The sequence below is a fragment of the Myotis brandtii genome, unplaced genomic scaffold (genome assembly GCF_000412655.1).
Source record: "Myotis brandtii unplaced genomic scaffold, ASM41265v1 scaffold550, whole genome shotgun sequence".
In the NCBI taxonomy this organism is placed as follows: domain Eukaryota; kingdom Metazoa; phylum Chordata; class Mammalia; order Chiroptera; family Vespertilionidae; genus Myotis; species Myotis brandtii.
This window is the reverse complement of record NW_005370043.1, coordinates 148,314-163,732: the sequence shown is the minus strand read 5'-3', so window position 1 is coordinate 163,732 and position 15,419 is coordinate 148,314. Positions and strand designations below refer to the sequence as shown.

General features: G+C 40.7%; 1 protein-coding gene across 1 annotated transcript in view; it reads right to left on the bottom strand.

Annotated features, from left to right (window-relative positions):
• The window catches only part of SORCS1 (sortilin-related VPS10 domain containing receptor 1), a 236,399-nt gene that overhangs the window by 90,297 nt on the left and 130,683 nt on the right, over positions 1 to 15,419 (bottom strand). Inside the window, exons 9-14 of the mRNA XM_005878302.2 lie at positions 13,726 to 13,872; positions 5,539 to 5,641; positions 5,198 to 5,274; positions 3,084 to 3,175; positions 1,701 to 1,808; positions 76 to 193 (exon numbers count right to left, since the gene is read on the bottom strand). Coding sequence (XP_005878364.1) covers positions 76 to 193; positions 1,701 to 1,808; positions 3,084 to 3,175; positions 5,198 to 5,274; positions 5,539 to 5,641; positions 13,726 to 13,872 — 645 coding nt within the window. The remainder of the gene's footprint in view (positions 1 to 75; positions 194 to 1,700; positions 1,809 to 3,083; positions 3,176 to 5,197; positions 5,275 to 5,538; positions 5,642 to 13,725; positions 13,873 to 15,419) is intronic.

Here is a 15,419-nt window from a genome sequence, read left to right as displayed (position 1 = left end):
CTTGAATGACTAGCTTGTCCCCAATACTCCCCATGCCTTTCGCTCAGCATCTACCCTCTGCTCTCTCCCTCCTACCTGGCTGTGCAGCTGCCAAGGTCTGTAGTCCTCCTCGGCACACCTTCTATCAAAAATGGACTTGTAGTCCACTTTGACCAGCTGCCATTCAGAGCGGTGGCTGAAGTGTCCGAACACTCTACAGAGTTCATAAAGATAAAGATAATTGCAATAATAAAAATGCCAATAGTTATAACAACAGCTAGCATTTGCCCAGTGTCTATTATGAACTTAGCAAAATGCTAATAAGTACATTACATTGATCATACCACTTAATCCTCAAAACGCATTTATAAAGGGGGTGACTATTATTGGCCCCACTTCACCTATGGGTAATGTGGAGGCTCAAAGAGTTGTGTTCATTTGTAAAAACCAATGTCAAATCACTAAAGAAGTAGGTGATCAGGATGTAGATTGTTTAGCGTAAAAGACCACTTCTATATATCGTACCAGAGAATGGTTAACAAAAAAATCAATCAATCAATCAACCAACCAACCAACCAATAATGGAGAAAACAATCACAGATACTGCTTTCTACATGGTCCTAGGTTGCACTTCTAGGCTGTCTTGCTAATGTACATGATTTTCATGCTATTTAGTTTCCTACCAGTCGCTAGGGAAAGTGGGCGCCAAGGCCAAGTGCTTACAACTGCTTCCTACACTGTGCATTCTACTCTGCTTACTGAAAAGACACAGGTATTTAATGAGGTGTTTGAATCACTAATCGCAGATAAGGATAAAAACCACAAAGCAGCCTTTGTGGTCAGCATCTTTTATCTGTTTTGCAAATATAAAAATTAAATGAACACAAATTATGGAATACATTGCTAATCTAGCCATGTTTACCATGGCCAAAAGTGTAGCTATTAGGCATATTAAATATTGATTGATTGATTTTCTATCATTAAAAAAATAAAAAGAAAAGGGGACAGAATATTTAGAAAATATACCAACTCATCACTTTGATTTTTACATTGTCATGTCCGACAGGATCAACTACTTTAAAACCTTCCCTCTGTTTCCTATGTCCAATTTTCTAGGGAAAGGAAAAGGCGCAGTTTCATATTTTAAATTCAAAGCCAATGTTTTGAACCCCACAGGCAGGCAAGTCATTAATCAAGTCTTTCACAAATTAATGATCATCTCTTTCCAGACAAGAATGAGTGCAAATGCAATTTCCCAAGAACAGATTGTTCTCAGGGTTTCCCTAATATGCCTCACAATTGGGTTAGGTAAAGAGCCAGGGAAAAAGAAAAGCCTGCGTGGGGTTTTGCTCAAGCTCTGAGTTCTGCCTTAAAGTGAAACCATTCCTTATATGCCCATGTCTTTCTATATATTGAATTTGTTTATTATTAAAGTTTTAAATGCATAGCTTTCTTTTCTACTGCAATGATCTCTTCTAATTCCCCTCAGCCCATTCAGGAGGGGAAGAAATGAGGTAGTTTGTCACCCACCCTCAGTGTGGGACTCCCCATAATTAGTAAAAGCCAGGAAACTGGTGCCCGTACTTTTCTTTCCTCTTTACGGGGGAATCATGAAATCACATGTACGGACTTTGCTGGCAACTCCAAACCTAACAGCAGCAAAGCGAACAAACAGCTAAAAAACACGTTTCTGGATGAATATCAAGACGTGTTCCACTTACGTCATGATTAGAGTCTCTTCCCCAGGCTCACCCAGAACCCCATCCACAAAAAGGGGAATAGATGTGAAACTGTATTTGCTCCAAGATCTCCCTTCATCAAAACTCAACCTAATGACAGAAGAAAAAAAAAAACAATTACAGTCCTCAGATCTCCAAAGGAAAAATAAAAATCCTTTCTAAAGAAAGATACTACCAACCAGGAGAGAATCCATTTGAAAAGTGCCTAAGGCATTGTCAAAGTGAGCCTTGAATAAGTGTCCTTAATTACACGAGAAGGTAGAAATACAGTTAGCCCAGCGATTTGGGACCCGGGTGTATTATTACATTAACAAGCAGAGAGCTGCATGAAATGAGAATAATAATGAGTCTTTGATAGAATCCGTTTTTAAATTTGGATATTTTATTAGATCTTAGATCTCAATGTGACTCTCTCCAAAACCTCAGGGTACTTTAGTAGCCAGCCTTTCAGGTGATTCTGAAGAGCAATGGCCATAGGGGACCTATTTAGATGGACTTGAGCCAGCCGCCTCCAAGTGATCAGAGCCTTACAGCATCTCTCTTACATCGTTATAAATCCTGGTTGACTCACTGAGTGAATGAATGGGTGCAGAAGGACAGACTCTTGATAGCAAGAGGAGAGAAGTCTGCAACTCTGAGGGTCACACAGGATGTTTCTTTTGCTCTGCCCTTCCCTATGGATGCCTTCCACCAGGCTAAGCCTCTGTTTCTCTTATTTCTGCAGCTTTCCCTTCGGTCACCAGAGTAGCTACCAGAGGAGGGAAATCAGGCTTTTGACTTGGAACAAGCTCGAATGTGGAGAGAATCACTTTCAAAAACACACATGAAGGAGTCTGTTGGAAACCCCTCTGGAAGTTAGGACTTGCACATCCATCTGCAGAAGACCTACAGCTAGAGTTGCAGAATGTCACCCCCAAACGGGAAACTAAGGAAGTACAATCAGCAACAGTATCCTGATCTCTGTGCAGAACACACATACTGGTAATGAGGAGGCATTATTTGGGAAAGGAGTGAAGCTACTCAGAGATTATGCCTGGCGCAGCATTCTATCCACAATTGTGCTAAAAGGGTAAGGCACTGGGGAGGGTATTGTCACATTTAAAAACTATAATGTAATTCCTCTCTCAGGGGCAGAGCTCATCCTCCTTCCCTCCCTCCCTCCCTGTACCCTTCCTCCTCCCCTCCCTATGTCCTTTCCTTCTCCAACAGGCCACAATCTTATTTTAAAAGAGCAAAGGTGTAAATTATGTTCTAGTAGACCTTGACATTTTACAATAAACATGATCACAGTCTGATAGCCTGACTCCTAGCCTTCACAGTGAGGAACCGCAAGGAGTATGACTCATGGGCAACAGGTGCCTTTACCAGAGATGTCGAATTGGAAGAGACGTGTGCTTCATAGCAACTAAGACTCCACCTTGATCCAGATACAGGACACTGTGCTCTTCTTCAAAGATCTGGAAGAGGAAACCACATCCACATGGACACACATCCATGTCCACACACATCCAGAGTTCCAATAATTCGTCCTCACATGAGTAGAAAAAATAATCCCTCTCCTGATTGAACAAGGTTTCCCCAAATCTTTGGGAAGACACAATAATGAACATTGCTTCACAAGATGGGCTACATGTACCCCTGGAGTTACATAGAATTGTTTTAGGTGCACCACAAAACAAATGTAAAGAATAGGTATGTATTTATGTTTATATTCTGATCTTATTTTGTGGCATGTTCTTTGATCCCCATTGATAATCATGTCAGAATATTGGATAACTTATATTGGGTAACATTCTAAGGTAGAAGAAACCTTAGAGATACTTTAATCTCACATTCTCATGCTTATATACGAGGTCACTAAGGTTGAGAGAGATGTCGAAACTTGCCTACGAGCATGTATGTAGTGACTGATGGAGCTGGAGCTTGCAGCATTACAGTGACCTTCCAGATACAGTTCTTTCAAACTTTCCAAGTATTCTAGAAAAAAGGTGCTCTTGTTCAATTAATAGGTTCTCTACCAAGTTATAAAGTAGCTCTGATGAAAATGGAATCATCATATTTGGGTACATGTGCCATTGGATCTTTTTCTAAACGCGGAGAAACCAATGTGAAGTAAAATGGAAACAGGGTGAAAACAATTTCTAAGTCCTCTCTATATAAGATGCATGCTGGCTTCTCACAGTCACACTGTTATATAGCTCTGTCTGTGGTTACACTATAGACATAATATTCTTCCCCTTTACTTCTTTTTTGAAATTTTTAAAATGTTTATCAAATTCATTGGGGTGACACTGGTTAATAAAATTATATAGGTTTCAAGTGTACAATTCCATAATAGATCATCTGTATTGTATTGTGTGTTCACCACCCCAAGTCAAGTCTCCTTTATTTACTTCTTATGCCCATATGAAGGTATATCCTATCCAAGGACGATAGAAGTAGAGACTTATTTTGCTTTTTGGGGGGTGTTGGAAGGAAAACAAAAGGGATCCTGGCTCTCTAACTATTCTCTAGAGGAAAATTAACAGTGCTCATTGCCTCGAAGATCAAGAGCCCTGAGGTTTTTAGGCAAATTTCTTTCTTGCCCTGCCCTTCTCACAACATGTGAATCCCACTGAGGACTTATTAGGGGCCTGGAATTAGGAAATAGCAATTGGACCATAGCATGGAGATCTCTGACTAAAATATAAAGCAGAGTTGTTCTCATTGCTCTGTGATTACCTGTGCATTAAATTTCAATTTACGGTGCTAGTTATTGTATGATAATTAAATGTCAGTGGGTTATTAAAACATATTTATTGAAGGGTAACAACCATGCATTAGGCACATATCTTGTTATGATTGCGAAAGCTCATTAAATGCCTGTTTTATAAGCTATGGGTATCTAATTTTCATTCAGAAGAAAGAGAGGAAGCATTTAAGCTAAACACATTGGTTTAAAGTGATTCCATTTCTACTTTCCCTAGCATATGCACGGTGATGGTTATTACTCTGTCTTTTGCTCATGAGATTTAAACATCTCAGAACACCACCTGGGTAATTGCTATTTCTATATCACTGCATTGCTCTCTATTCTGACTTCAAGGCACGGGGAATTTATGGAGATAACCTAGCATTAGGTATATAATCTACCTTCTAGGTGCCATGTTCCCTATATGATAAACTTTAGGGTTCTGGTTTTCTTTTATGGGAAAAATTCAGTCAGATCTAATTTGGTTTCACTGTCCCTTATAAACTTTCTTCTATAAAGGCTCTGCAAATGGGTCATTTTTATTGAATGACAAGAAAAAAATCAAATTGCAAAAAGATTCACTAACCTCAAAGACTTAAGACTAAATAAATGCATTGGCAAGCTGTAGGATTTATATGTAGTTAAATAAGTTATTATGTGTAGGAGAATAAGTTCCCAGAATGGAATCAAACTGAGCAAATTTAATGTCAGTTAGACTTCAGCAACTTGACCCAGCACGCTTTCTTACCTGCCTCCAAGTGTTCCCTGCATCTGAAGAGACAAACATGCTGATGTCGTTGTCTGACAATTCAGAACCTATGTTACCTAGAAAGAGCACAGAGCCATGAGCGGACGGAACTTTCTGCACAAGCTAACAATGAGCCACATGGGCAGTCTGCATCGCCTGAGATGGACTGAGATTGCAAACATATCTGAGCAGCGTTTTTCAGCATACTTGATTCAGGGTCAATAGTTTAGGTGCAATTCAAAAAATATCTTTAGCTTGCTCATGAAGTTCCTAGCAGAGATATCTAGCTTCTTAAAATAAACACAATTTACAGCAGCAAGCAAACCAGGTCAGCTTCTTACCTGACGCCACTATGATGCTGGGAGCTGTCTCTCGGCTGGCAATGATCCCTGATGTGTAGGGATTCTCAGAGACCTTAAGGTGAAGGTGTAGTGAGCAGTAAGGCTGAGAAGAGGAAAAATGAGTGTCATGAAAGCACACAATCTAAATAGTCATTTCAATCTCATGTTCATAGCATCTATCCAATCATCAAACCATCCCATCTATGCATCCATTCATGTACCCTTTCATTCACCTGTTTTCATTCCACAAATACCTAGTGTCCACTAAGCATAAGATGGCTGCCAAGCTGGTGAGGGAAGGCCTCTTCATTTTAAATTGAACTGACTGCCTTCATTGCCATTTGAGCATTTACCAGAACATTTGAGCATTTTATCTGTAAAAGGCTAGGTGTAGCTTATGAAAGAGTTACATTGACTCAAATTTGGTCTTGACTATCAGGGAGTGTATAATTTAAGATCTTTTGATTGATTAACATAAATAGAAAATATTTTAATACCATAAGATCAGTACAGATAAAATATGAGATTCTACAGGGTGACAAAATGATGTCCAACTTTTGATCAGGAAGGCTCCAAGGAGAAAATGGTGCCTTGGGCAAAGATGGGCAGGTTAGGAATGGGTAGGTAGGTAAGATGTTCAGAATAAAGGACATTTGAGCCCTGAGTAACACCAACCACAAAGAAAAACACACAGAAGATTTGAGTTACAATACAGTATATAGTCATACTAAAGAGGAGAAATAGGACATGATGTCAGGAAAAAAGGTTTGGTGAGGCTGGGAGAGCTGTTAAGAAGTCAGCCGGGATCTCTTAGCCACTCTCCATGTGAGAACTTGGTCTCAGTTGTACAAAAGAAACTGTATGATGTGTGAGACTATCCTAACATCCAACAGACAATCAACAGGGTATTATCAGAATCAGTATTATTCAATAGGAACGTCATCCTTATAGGCAAAATGTACAATAACAGCAATTTCAATGAAATTTAAGAGACTTAATCAACAGGGTATTATCAGAATCAGTATTATTCAATAGAAAAGTCATCCTTGTAGGCAAAATGTACCAATAACAGCAATTTCAATGAAAATTTAAGAGACTTGTTTATTTGTGTGTGAAAATCTTGATCAAATTTTCTGATTAATATATCACCGGTTTTGATAATAAATCTTATACAAGTTTCATTTGGAATAGTTCTTGTACTGAGTTGTCAAAAACTAAGAATTTGTGTCTGAATCCACACTTCTTTTCATCGCTGAGGAAGATTACTTTTTAATCTTATCCACTCGAGTTTCTGGAATCACCAATGTATCTCTGTTATTACTTTGATTCTGCTCTCTAAGTCGAAACCAGCAGATACTCAGAGAGCTAGAGAGGCAGTGATTAAATTTATATCAGATAGGGTAAAATGACAAACTAAAAATGAAACTCAGGAATAAAAGCAACCAAAATACTGGTGAACTAAAACAGTGGACCACAATAGCGTCTTTTTCTTCCACTGACAGAGAGAGTAAACTCTCAAGGAATGACAATAGTAATATATTTTCAGTTTTACATGAAAATTTCACGTAAAGCTTTCAAAAAAAGAAATTTTTTAATTTATAATGTTCCAAAAGAGTAAATAAGATTCCCCTCTATAAGAAGAAATAATCAGACCCAAACACTTGGCTCCCTTTCATCCAAGAGGAAGACCAGAATGGGTATTGTTATATTGCCAAGGTCCCAGGAACACTGCACAGCTCTCAGGTGCTCAAACAGGATAAAGCAGAGGTGTCAGACTCTTTTTCCAAGGAAGTTTTGCTGACAACGGCAGCTTATCAGGATCTCCCTTCTCTGGTCTACAACACTTTATTTTACTAGGCACCATCCTGTACCTCACATACCTCACATATGGTTCTATGCCCCCAAGAGATACACTCTGCAAATAAAGAGAAAATGTCAAGTACTCCACTGCATCATCTGTGAAACCTAGCCTAGAATCAAAAATGAAAGTGTGAAGTAACAAGCAATGCTTTTATGTTAGGAAGTGAACGATACCACTATTTTACTCAGAACAATGCCAGAAGTACCCAGGCTTATCTGTAAACCACACATCAGAGTCATATGAGCATCTCCGTGGCATTAGAACCGCATCACTCCTTGGGAAACGCATAGGTAAATGGGTTGAATGGAGCACCTCTGAACCACCCAACAAGGCGGAACATCCTTGGACAAGGGAGCACCCAGCTTGCAATCTTGAGCGGCCACTTGCCACAAACTTCATCACTCAACGGTCTGGAAGGTTGTGAAGCTCAGTTGCCACGGGACCCACGGTTCCTTTGCTATGGGGACTTGCCATTGCAAAGGAAAGAGTGCATTTCCAAATGACCATATCAGCACAGCCCGTGGCTATGGCTTTCAGAGCCCAAGAGAAGTTATTTTGAGAAGAAAAGACAGCAGTTCATGCAGTAGCGGCAACATTAGAAATGATCTCTCTGGTGCACTTTTTCTCCGTGTTCACATTTGTAGTACTGGATTGCCCCCAGCTGGTATGAGGAGAATATTCCGTGGCTTTATTTTATTTCTCCCATTTTTTTTCAAGGAAGTTAGATAGTCTACATCAATGTTCGATGAAAAACAATGGTAAGTGATTCATCTTCACATGTTTAAACTTAAACGTTTATACCTGGCTGGTTTTGGACATTTGTCAAAGTTAAGTCACTAAAGCTTAGTAGAGAGGTTTATTATAATGGCTATCGAGCCACTCCAGACTCCTGAAGGACAGAACACAGTTCTCTGATTCTTCTGTACTTTTTGCCCAGATAGGGGACACTCTGTCCACATCTCTCTTCTTTCCTTTCTGCCTTCCTGCCTTCTTTTCCCCCATTAGCACACAAGTACCACATACGTGAGTATCTCTCCAGAGTTATCTCCAATTCAGTGGCATCAAAAAACACAGCTTATCCCAAAGGCACTTCTCTCTTTTTCTTATTCTTTCACATTAGGACAATATAGAACTGTGCACTAAAACGACCATAACTTAGCACCTGACTTACAGGGAATGGAGGGACCAGCATACATGTGTGGATGCTGCCCTTTGATATGTCTCTGCATAGTCACAGGGCATGAAATATCATCAATCAATTCTAAGAGCAGCTGGATCCTTAATCTGTAATCTTTGCAGGGTCAGATACAGAGTTTGAGAGCCTGATGCCAATGACGGACTCTTTCCCAAGAAAAAGGGCACACAGAATTTTATATCCGATTTCAGAGAGTGCACAAACTCCTGAAGTCCATGGTGGACTTCCAGGTCCCAATTACCTTTCTTTCATCTTATTCTTTTATGTCTTATTTTAGCAAATAAAACTCCTTTGGCCATTGCAAGCATTCAGTAAATATCTGTAGCATTTAACTGATCTGTCTTCCTAGCACTGTGAATGGCCAATGCAGAATTACTAAATGATAGAAGATATTTCCCCACCATGCAATAAAGCAACTCAAAAAATGGTTAGATTACTTGAGGATCAACCAACTTCTCATTCCACTTCCTCTTTCCCTGAAACCTCTGTATTAATAACCTTTAGGTCTCATCTTCGTGGTACCATTATCCCTGGGGATCCTAATCCGAGGATTGTCCTGAAAACTCAGATCCGAGGTTTCATAAATAATAAGGCAGCAAATAAATTCCCAAATTATAGCCTCCAAATCCCCCCCCCCCCCCACACACACACACTTATTGTTTCTGACTTTGAGCTGGAGCTGGGAATCCATTAGATCTTCAGTAAAGAAGAGGGTCAATGGCAAAGAAGAGCGAGGCCCCTGGACCAACTGGCTGGGTATACTTCCTCTTTCCCTGAAACCTCTGTATTAATAACCTTTAGGTCTCATCTTCGTGGTACCATTATCCCTGCGGATCCTAATCCGAGGATTGTCCTGAAAACCCAGATTCGAGGTTTCATAAATAATAAGGCATCAAGTAAATTCCCAAATAATAGCCTCCAAATCCCCCCCCCCCCCCACACACACACACTTATTGTTTCTGAGAATCCATAGAGAAATCATAGTCTCTCTCCATGAAACACTAGGCTTCCCCTGGGGGCTCAAGGATTTGTCACAGGCTCGACTCACATCTTGCCTCCCAGGAGCCAAATCTTGAGGCTTTGGAGCCAGGTAGACCGTGACCTGTAATACCCCATCTAATTGTGCTACCCAGTCTTCAGAGGAAGGAAATCCCAGCTGAGCCCTCCAGGCAATCAGTCTGAAAGTCCTAAAAATACAGCCATAAATTACCCTGGATGTCTTATTTCTATAGAGTACATTTTAGCAGGAACATTCCTTTTGGGGCTGTAATTCTGAACTTGTTCCACATTTCTAACAGCCCTGCTGGAAAATCTCTCTTCTAATCACTAGGCTGTGCTTTTGGTGACACTGTCACTTTCCAAGTACTCACAATTCAAAATCACTTCTTATCTCCAGCAGCTCCCAAGCCGAAAGAAGATTTTTAACCGTCCGGGTCTCCCGTAGCTTACAGATTTTCTTTCCAATTTTGTGCCTCTGCCAGGTTTTTATAAAATGATTTTGGCCTGTCCTCCCCACCCCCTTTGTCATTTCCCCTCCTCACCCTGCTGCCTGTTTTCTAAAACTCAGGTTAAAAAGACATTAAACAACAGGGTTAATGAGGGAGGGAGGCCAAAAGACTCCTGGGCACTGTCCATCCCTATCCTACTAGTTCATCTGTCTTAATGAGCCTGCTGATTTTGTCACCTCTGGGGTCAAGGTGAGCCCAGGAGCTTCAGAAGGTGGCAATTATTATAAATCCTTCCATGACTCTCAGTGGAAAGGGAGGGCATCCACTAAAGTTCAATCGTAAACCTCAACAACACGGTCAATGGAGCCTCTGCTTCAAACAAACACAACGCCTGCCACAACAACACCTGTGTTGAGCACCTACATTACGGCAGGTCTGATTCTTGAGCTGCTTCTTGGCGTGGCCAAAAAGAGAGCAACAGTTCCTCGGCTTAGGAAGCTCACATGTTAGCAGGGGAACATGGGCAATTACACGTGCTGATTTCAAAGAGTGAGAAGGCTCATACATGAAAAGGAGCTGGGACAAATACAACTTGAGAAAAAGTTTAAGTGTACTCTCTGAACAAAGGTAGTCAATCAAGGATCTGAATTTTAAGAAAAAGCCAGGCCCTAGCCGATTTGGCTCAGTGGATAGAGCGTCAGCCTGTGAACTGAAGGGTCCCGGGTTCTAGTCTGGTCAAGGGCACATGGCCTGGGTTGCGGGCTTGATCCCCAGTGGGGGGCATGCAGGAGGCAGCCGATCGATGATTCTCTCTCATCATTGATGTTTCTGTCTCTCTTTCTCCCTTCCTCTCTGAAATCAAGAAAAATATATTCAAAAAAATAAGGAAAAAAGAAAAAGGCCAGACTAGGAAAAGGGCATTTTGAGAAAAATAATGATAAATTAACAGTCTGAGACATGAATGAGCATGGCAAGTTAATGGTAGGGGAACAGGTAAGTTCCTCCCCACCATGGTTTCTGTGTTAGGAAGGAAGGGGAGAGAGGCCTAGGACCAGGCAGGAGAAGTAGCCAGAGGCCAGACTATATGGGACCTTGGAGGGAATACTTGCTAAGGGAAAGTATTTGCATTTCATTTGACCTAAATTAGTCATAAAAGGTTTAAGTAAAAGAGAGACATGATCTGAATGTTTCAAGCTCAAGTTGATCCCACTTACATAAAAATGTAGGAAAGAAAACCCTACCATAAAAGAGATAGGTTAGTGGCTGTCTAGGGCCAGAGGTGTGGATAGTGATTGCAAAGTGGGATCTGAATGTTTCAAGCTCAAGTTGATCCCACTTACACAAAATGTAGGAAAGAAAACCCTACCATAAAAGAGAGAGGTTAGTGGCTGCCTAGGGCCAGAGGTGTGGATAGTGATTGCAAAGTGAAACAAATGAATTTGGGGAGGTTATGAAAATGTTCTATCTTGATGTGGTAATGGTTACATGGGTATATAATTTGTCAAGATTCATCAAAGTACACTCTTAGAAGGGTACTTTTTATGTATGTATGTTTTAACTCAATAAAGTTGGATTGATTAAACACACACACACACTCACACAGGAGATTGCCAAGTAGAGACAGGAGGAGCAGTTAGGAGCCTGTCACTGTAGGGGGAGTAGAAATCATGATGGCTTGTCTGAGGATGGTCTCAGCATTTAGATTTGGGGGGCAGAGCAATAGGACTCCCTAACACTGGGATGGGGTGGAGCAGGAAACACCTTGCCAAGTGCTTTGTGGAAGAGGCATTTCTAATGGTTCATTTATGACACCAGAGGACCCAGGGAAGCCTCTTCATATGATATGGCTAATTCTCTCATGGACATTTAATCTCCAACATGCACGAAAGGAGAGAGGACCACATTAAGGCAATGGTGCAGGCCATGCGCCTTGGGCAAAATATCAGGGTGCTCCAACTTGCCATAGTTAAACTAGGAAGGTGGCCCTGTTTTTCAAAATGCTGCTGAACTATGCCTCGCATAGGGAAGATATTCAATAATAACTGCCCTGTTTACTTACTGTGCTCCAACTTGCCATAGTTAAACTAGGAAGGTGGCCATAGTTAAACTAGGAATGCTGCTGAACTATGCCTCGCATAGAGAAGATATGCAGTAATAACTGCCCCGTTTACTTACTGTCACTGGCTTTGTGCACTCTCTGTAACAACTGGCTCCCCACTCCCTCCGTAAGTTGCCAGTTATCAGGATAGAAGCTGAGTGGGAGGCTGAATTGCAGCCCGCTTTCCTGATGCACAGTGACAACCGTGATATCCTCTGCAACTAATAAGGTCACCCTATGGCTGCTGGCATCTTCTCGAGTAGGAGGCGACCTGCCTACAGCCACAGGAGATGAACCTGCAAAGTGACTGTTCCGACTTCATGGGACACAAAAAGCAAGCTGAGTGTGGATATCTCTAAAGTCAGAATTGTATGATGACTGTGAATACTGATTCATTCATATTCATTCATTCTCTCTCTCTCTCTCTCTCTCTCTACCCCCCCCCTTCCAAGCTCTTACTAAAACTAAAAGGTCTTTCCTCCAGCTTAACATACTAGTCTCTCTTTTTTTGTGAATATAAATACAACTTCTGGATTGTTTTAAAGTCGTTAGCATTTGATTATACTTTGTTTTGAAAATAATCTCTTCTTCCCCTCCTTCTTCATTCACTCAGTATCCACTCCTGGGTGAAGTATGGGGCAGGCACCAGCATCAGTGAGGGAGTGAAATGTAACCCTATAATCTTTCATTTATTAGTCTAGTCCCTTTCAAGTAGACCTCACACTCTGTGGAGGCAACACCCATTTTTGATCCCTCTCTCAGACCCCAACATATAATCAAATTATAAATAAGTTCATAATGATCTATTTATTCCCCAAATGTTAGATAATTAAGAGAGAGCCATACTTCAAAGTGGGGGTCAGCAAACATTCTTTAAATATTTTTAAAATAATAAATATATTAGGGTTGGTGGACCATAAAGTCCTGATATGACTACTCAATTCAGCCACTGTAGCACACAGGCAATATATACATGAATAAGAATAAAAATTTATTTTAAAAAACAAGTGGTGGGCCATATTTGCCTCACAGACCATTGTTTGCCACTACCAACTTTATATAATGCAGCATAAATGAATGGAACATATCATAAAGAGTTCCAATTAAAATTCACATCAGTAGTTCTTACCCGTGTTTGAGGCATAAACTCCTCTGAAAATATGAATAAGCATCTCCTCTAGAAAATACAACTAAAAAATTTTGCATTCAGTTCATCTATTCTACAGCAGAATGTATGTCATTTGATCTGTAACAAGTTATTCGTAGGAAATTAAAGGTGTATCTCCCCACCACAGTGGAAGCTATCAGATTCTCCCTTAAACTACAATGTGAGCTCCTCATCAGAATTCGGGGCACAACTGAACATCCTTGGAAGTGAGTAAGAAACTTTCTGCTTTTCTCTGATCTCTTTGTTCCATCTCAAAAGGCAGTCCAGTGACTCTTCTACATGCTGCCTTCATGCCTGTCCCTGTCCCCTTTGGTTCTGCAACAAAGCAAGGAACCCTGGAATCACCTCGCTCTATTTGTTAACACCTATTCCCAGCCCCCACTGACTGGGACATTCTGCCCCAATATGAAGACTCACCAGTAAGCAGTGCACAGGGTCCCCCCTTAAATCCGTGTCCGGCGCCTGCAGCAAATGCCAGTCTCTGCCTTTGTTATAGGTGATAAACGTCTTCACTTGGTTGTCAATCTTCTTGTTAGCCAAGAACATCCCCTTTATCCCTGCTACCTGGGAAAAATGGACATGGCTGAAAAATACATCGACTTGAGAAGGGATGTCTTTGTTTACTTAAAAGAACAGAGGCAGACTGTTTAATTCAGCAGTGAGCACTTGTCTTGGAGGGAAGAGGGGGTGAGGATGGTAGAAGGAGGGGGTGATGATTAAGTATAATGACTCCCTGGACAGTGAGGCAGAAAGCAACAGACCTGTCATTTTTATTGAATGACAAGGAACCTATGACACGCGTGTCAGAGGTGACACGCGAACTCATTTTTTTGGTTGATTTTTCTTTGTTAAATGGCATTTAAATATATAAAATAAATATCAAAAATATAAGTCTTTGTTTTACTATGGTTGCAAATATCAAAAAAATTTCTATATGTGACACGGCACCAGAGTTAAGTTAGGGTTTTTCAAAATGCTGACACGCCGATCTCAAAAGGTTCGCCATCACTGCCCTATGGTATGGGGGGCCTAATGCAACTGTGATAGAGAATTTTTATGGCCCCTAAGGTAGGTTGGTAGTAGCTTGCCGTTGCCTAGAGATAAACTCTGGTGCTTTCAGTTTTGCTATTCAATAAATGATAAATAAATAGAGGCTATTTTATTTTATGTTACCCTCAGCACCCACAGTCTTAAATATGTTATTTCATTTAAATCTTGTAACAGTTCTCTTGGGTAATTATCACCTATTCTATGTTACACATGGGGAAACTGAGGCTTATCCAGGTTAAGTGACTTGCCCAAGGTCACACAGCCAAAGGAAACAGTGGGTACACAGGCTAGTAAGTGGCTGGGATTTCAACCCACAACGCTATGTCTTCACAGCCCGTGCTCTTAAGAACTATCTAAATCATGGTGCTCTCTAGAGCTGTGGGCGATTAAAAGAGGTCAGTGAAAGCTAATGATCCAATTACTATTTTTTCCCCTGTAAGAGATTGCTCTACTAAGCCACCAAAATACATTGAGCAAAAGATAACTGCTCTTAAATTTAAAGAAGTAATAACCCCCCTAAATTGTTGACTAATCCCTCCTCCATGCCCATAATACTATTGTTCCCACTATAAACAGTCCTTATGAATTAGCTGGCTCTGAAAATATGCCTTCTCTGTTCTATAAGTTATGAAAGAGGTAACAATTGGTAAGTTGCCCAAACTGTGCTCTAACAAATTATGAAGGATGCATTCTATCTTTGGGTGTTTTTGTGTTTATTAAACACATTCATGCATATTTTGCTCTGCTTGGAATTATGACAACCCAGGAAAACTGGAGGGCAGTGAGGAAAGGGTCTGAGATATGTTAAATGGTGCATTCCAACACTATGCATAGGTGACCTCACTTAACTCTCACAGTAAGCACATGATACAGTTATCATTACTCACATTTTGAGGATGAGGAAACAAACTGAGATTAACTGGCTTTCTGTTGCACAGACAGGGATGAAGTGAATAAGCTCACGGGCATATCTGAGCCCATTTCATTTAACTCAGCCCCTTTATATTATCTTATAAAGGTTTTAGGCAGACAAGTACAACAGCATTGATCCTTGCCATGCA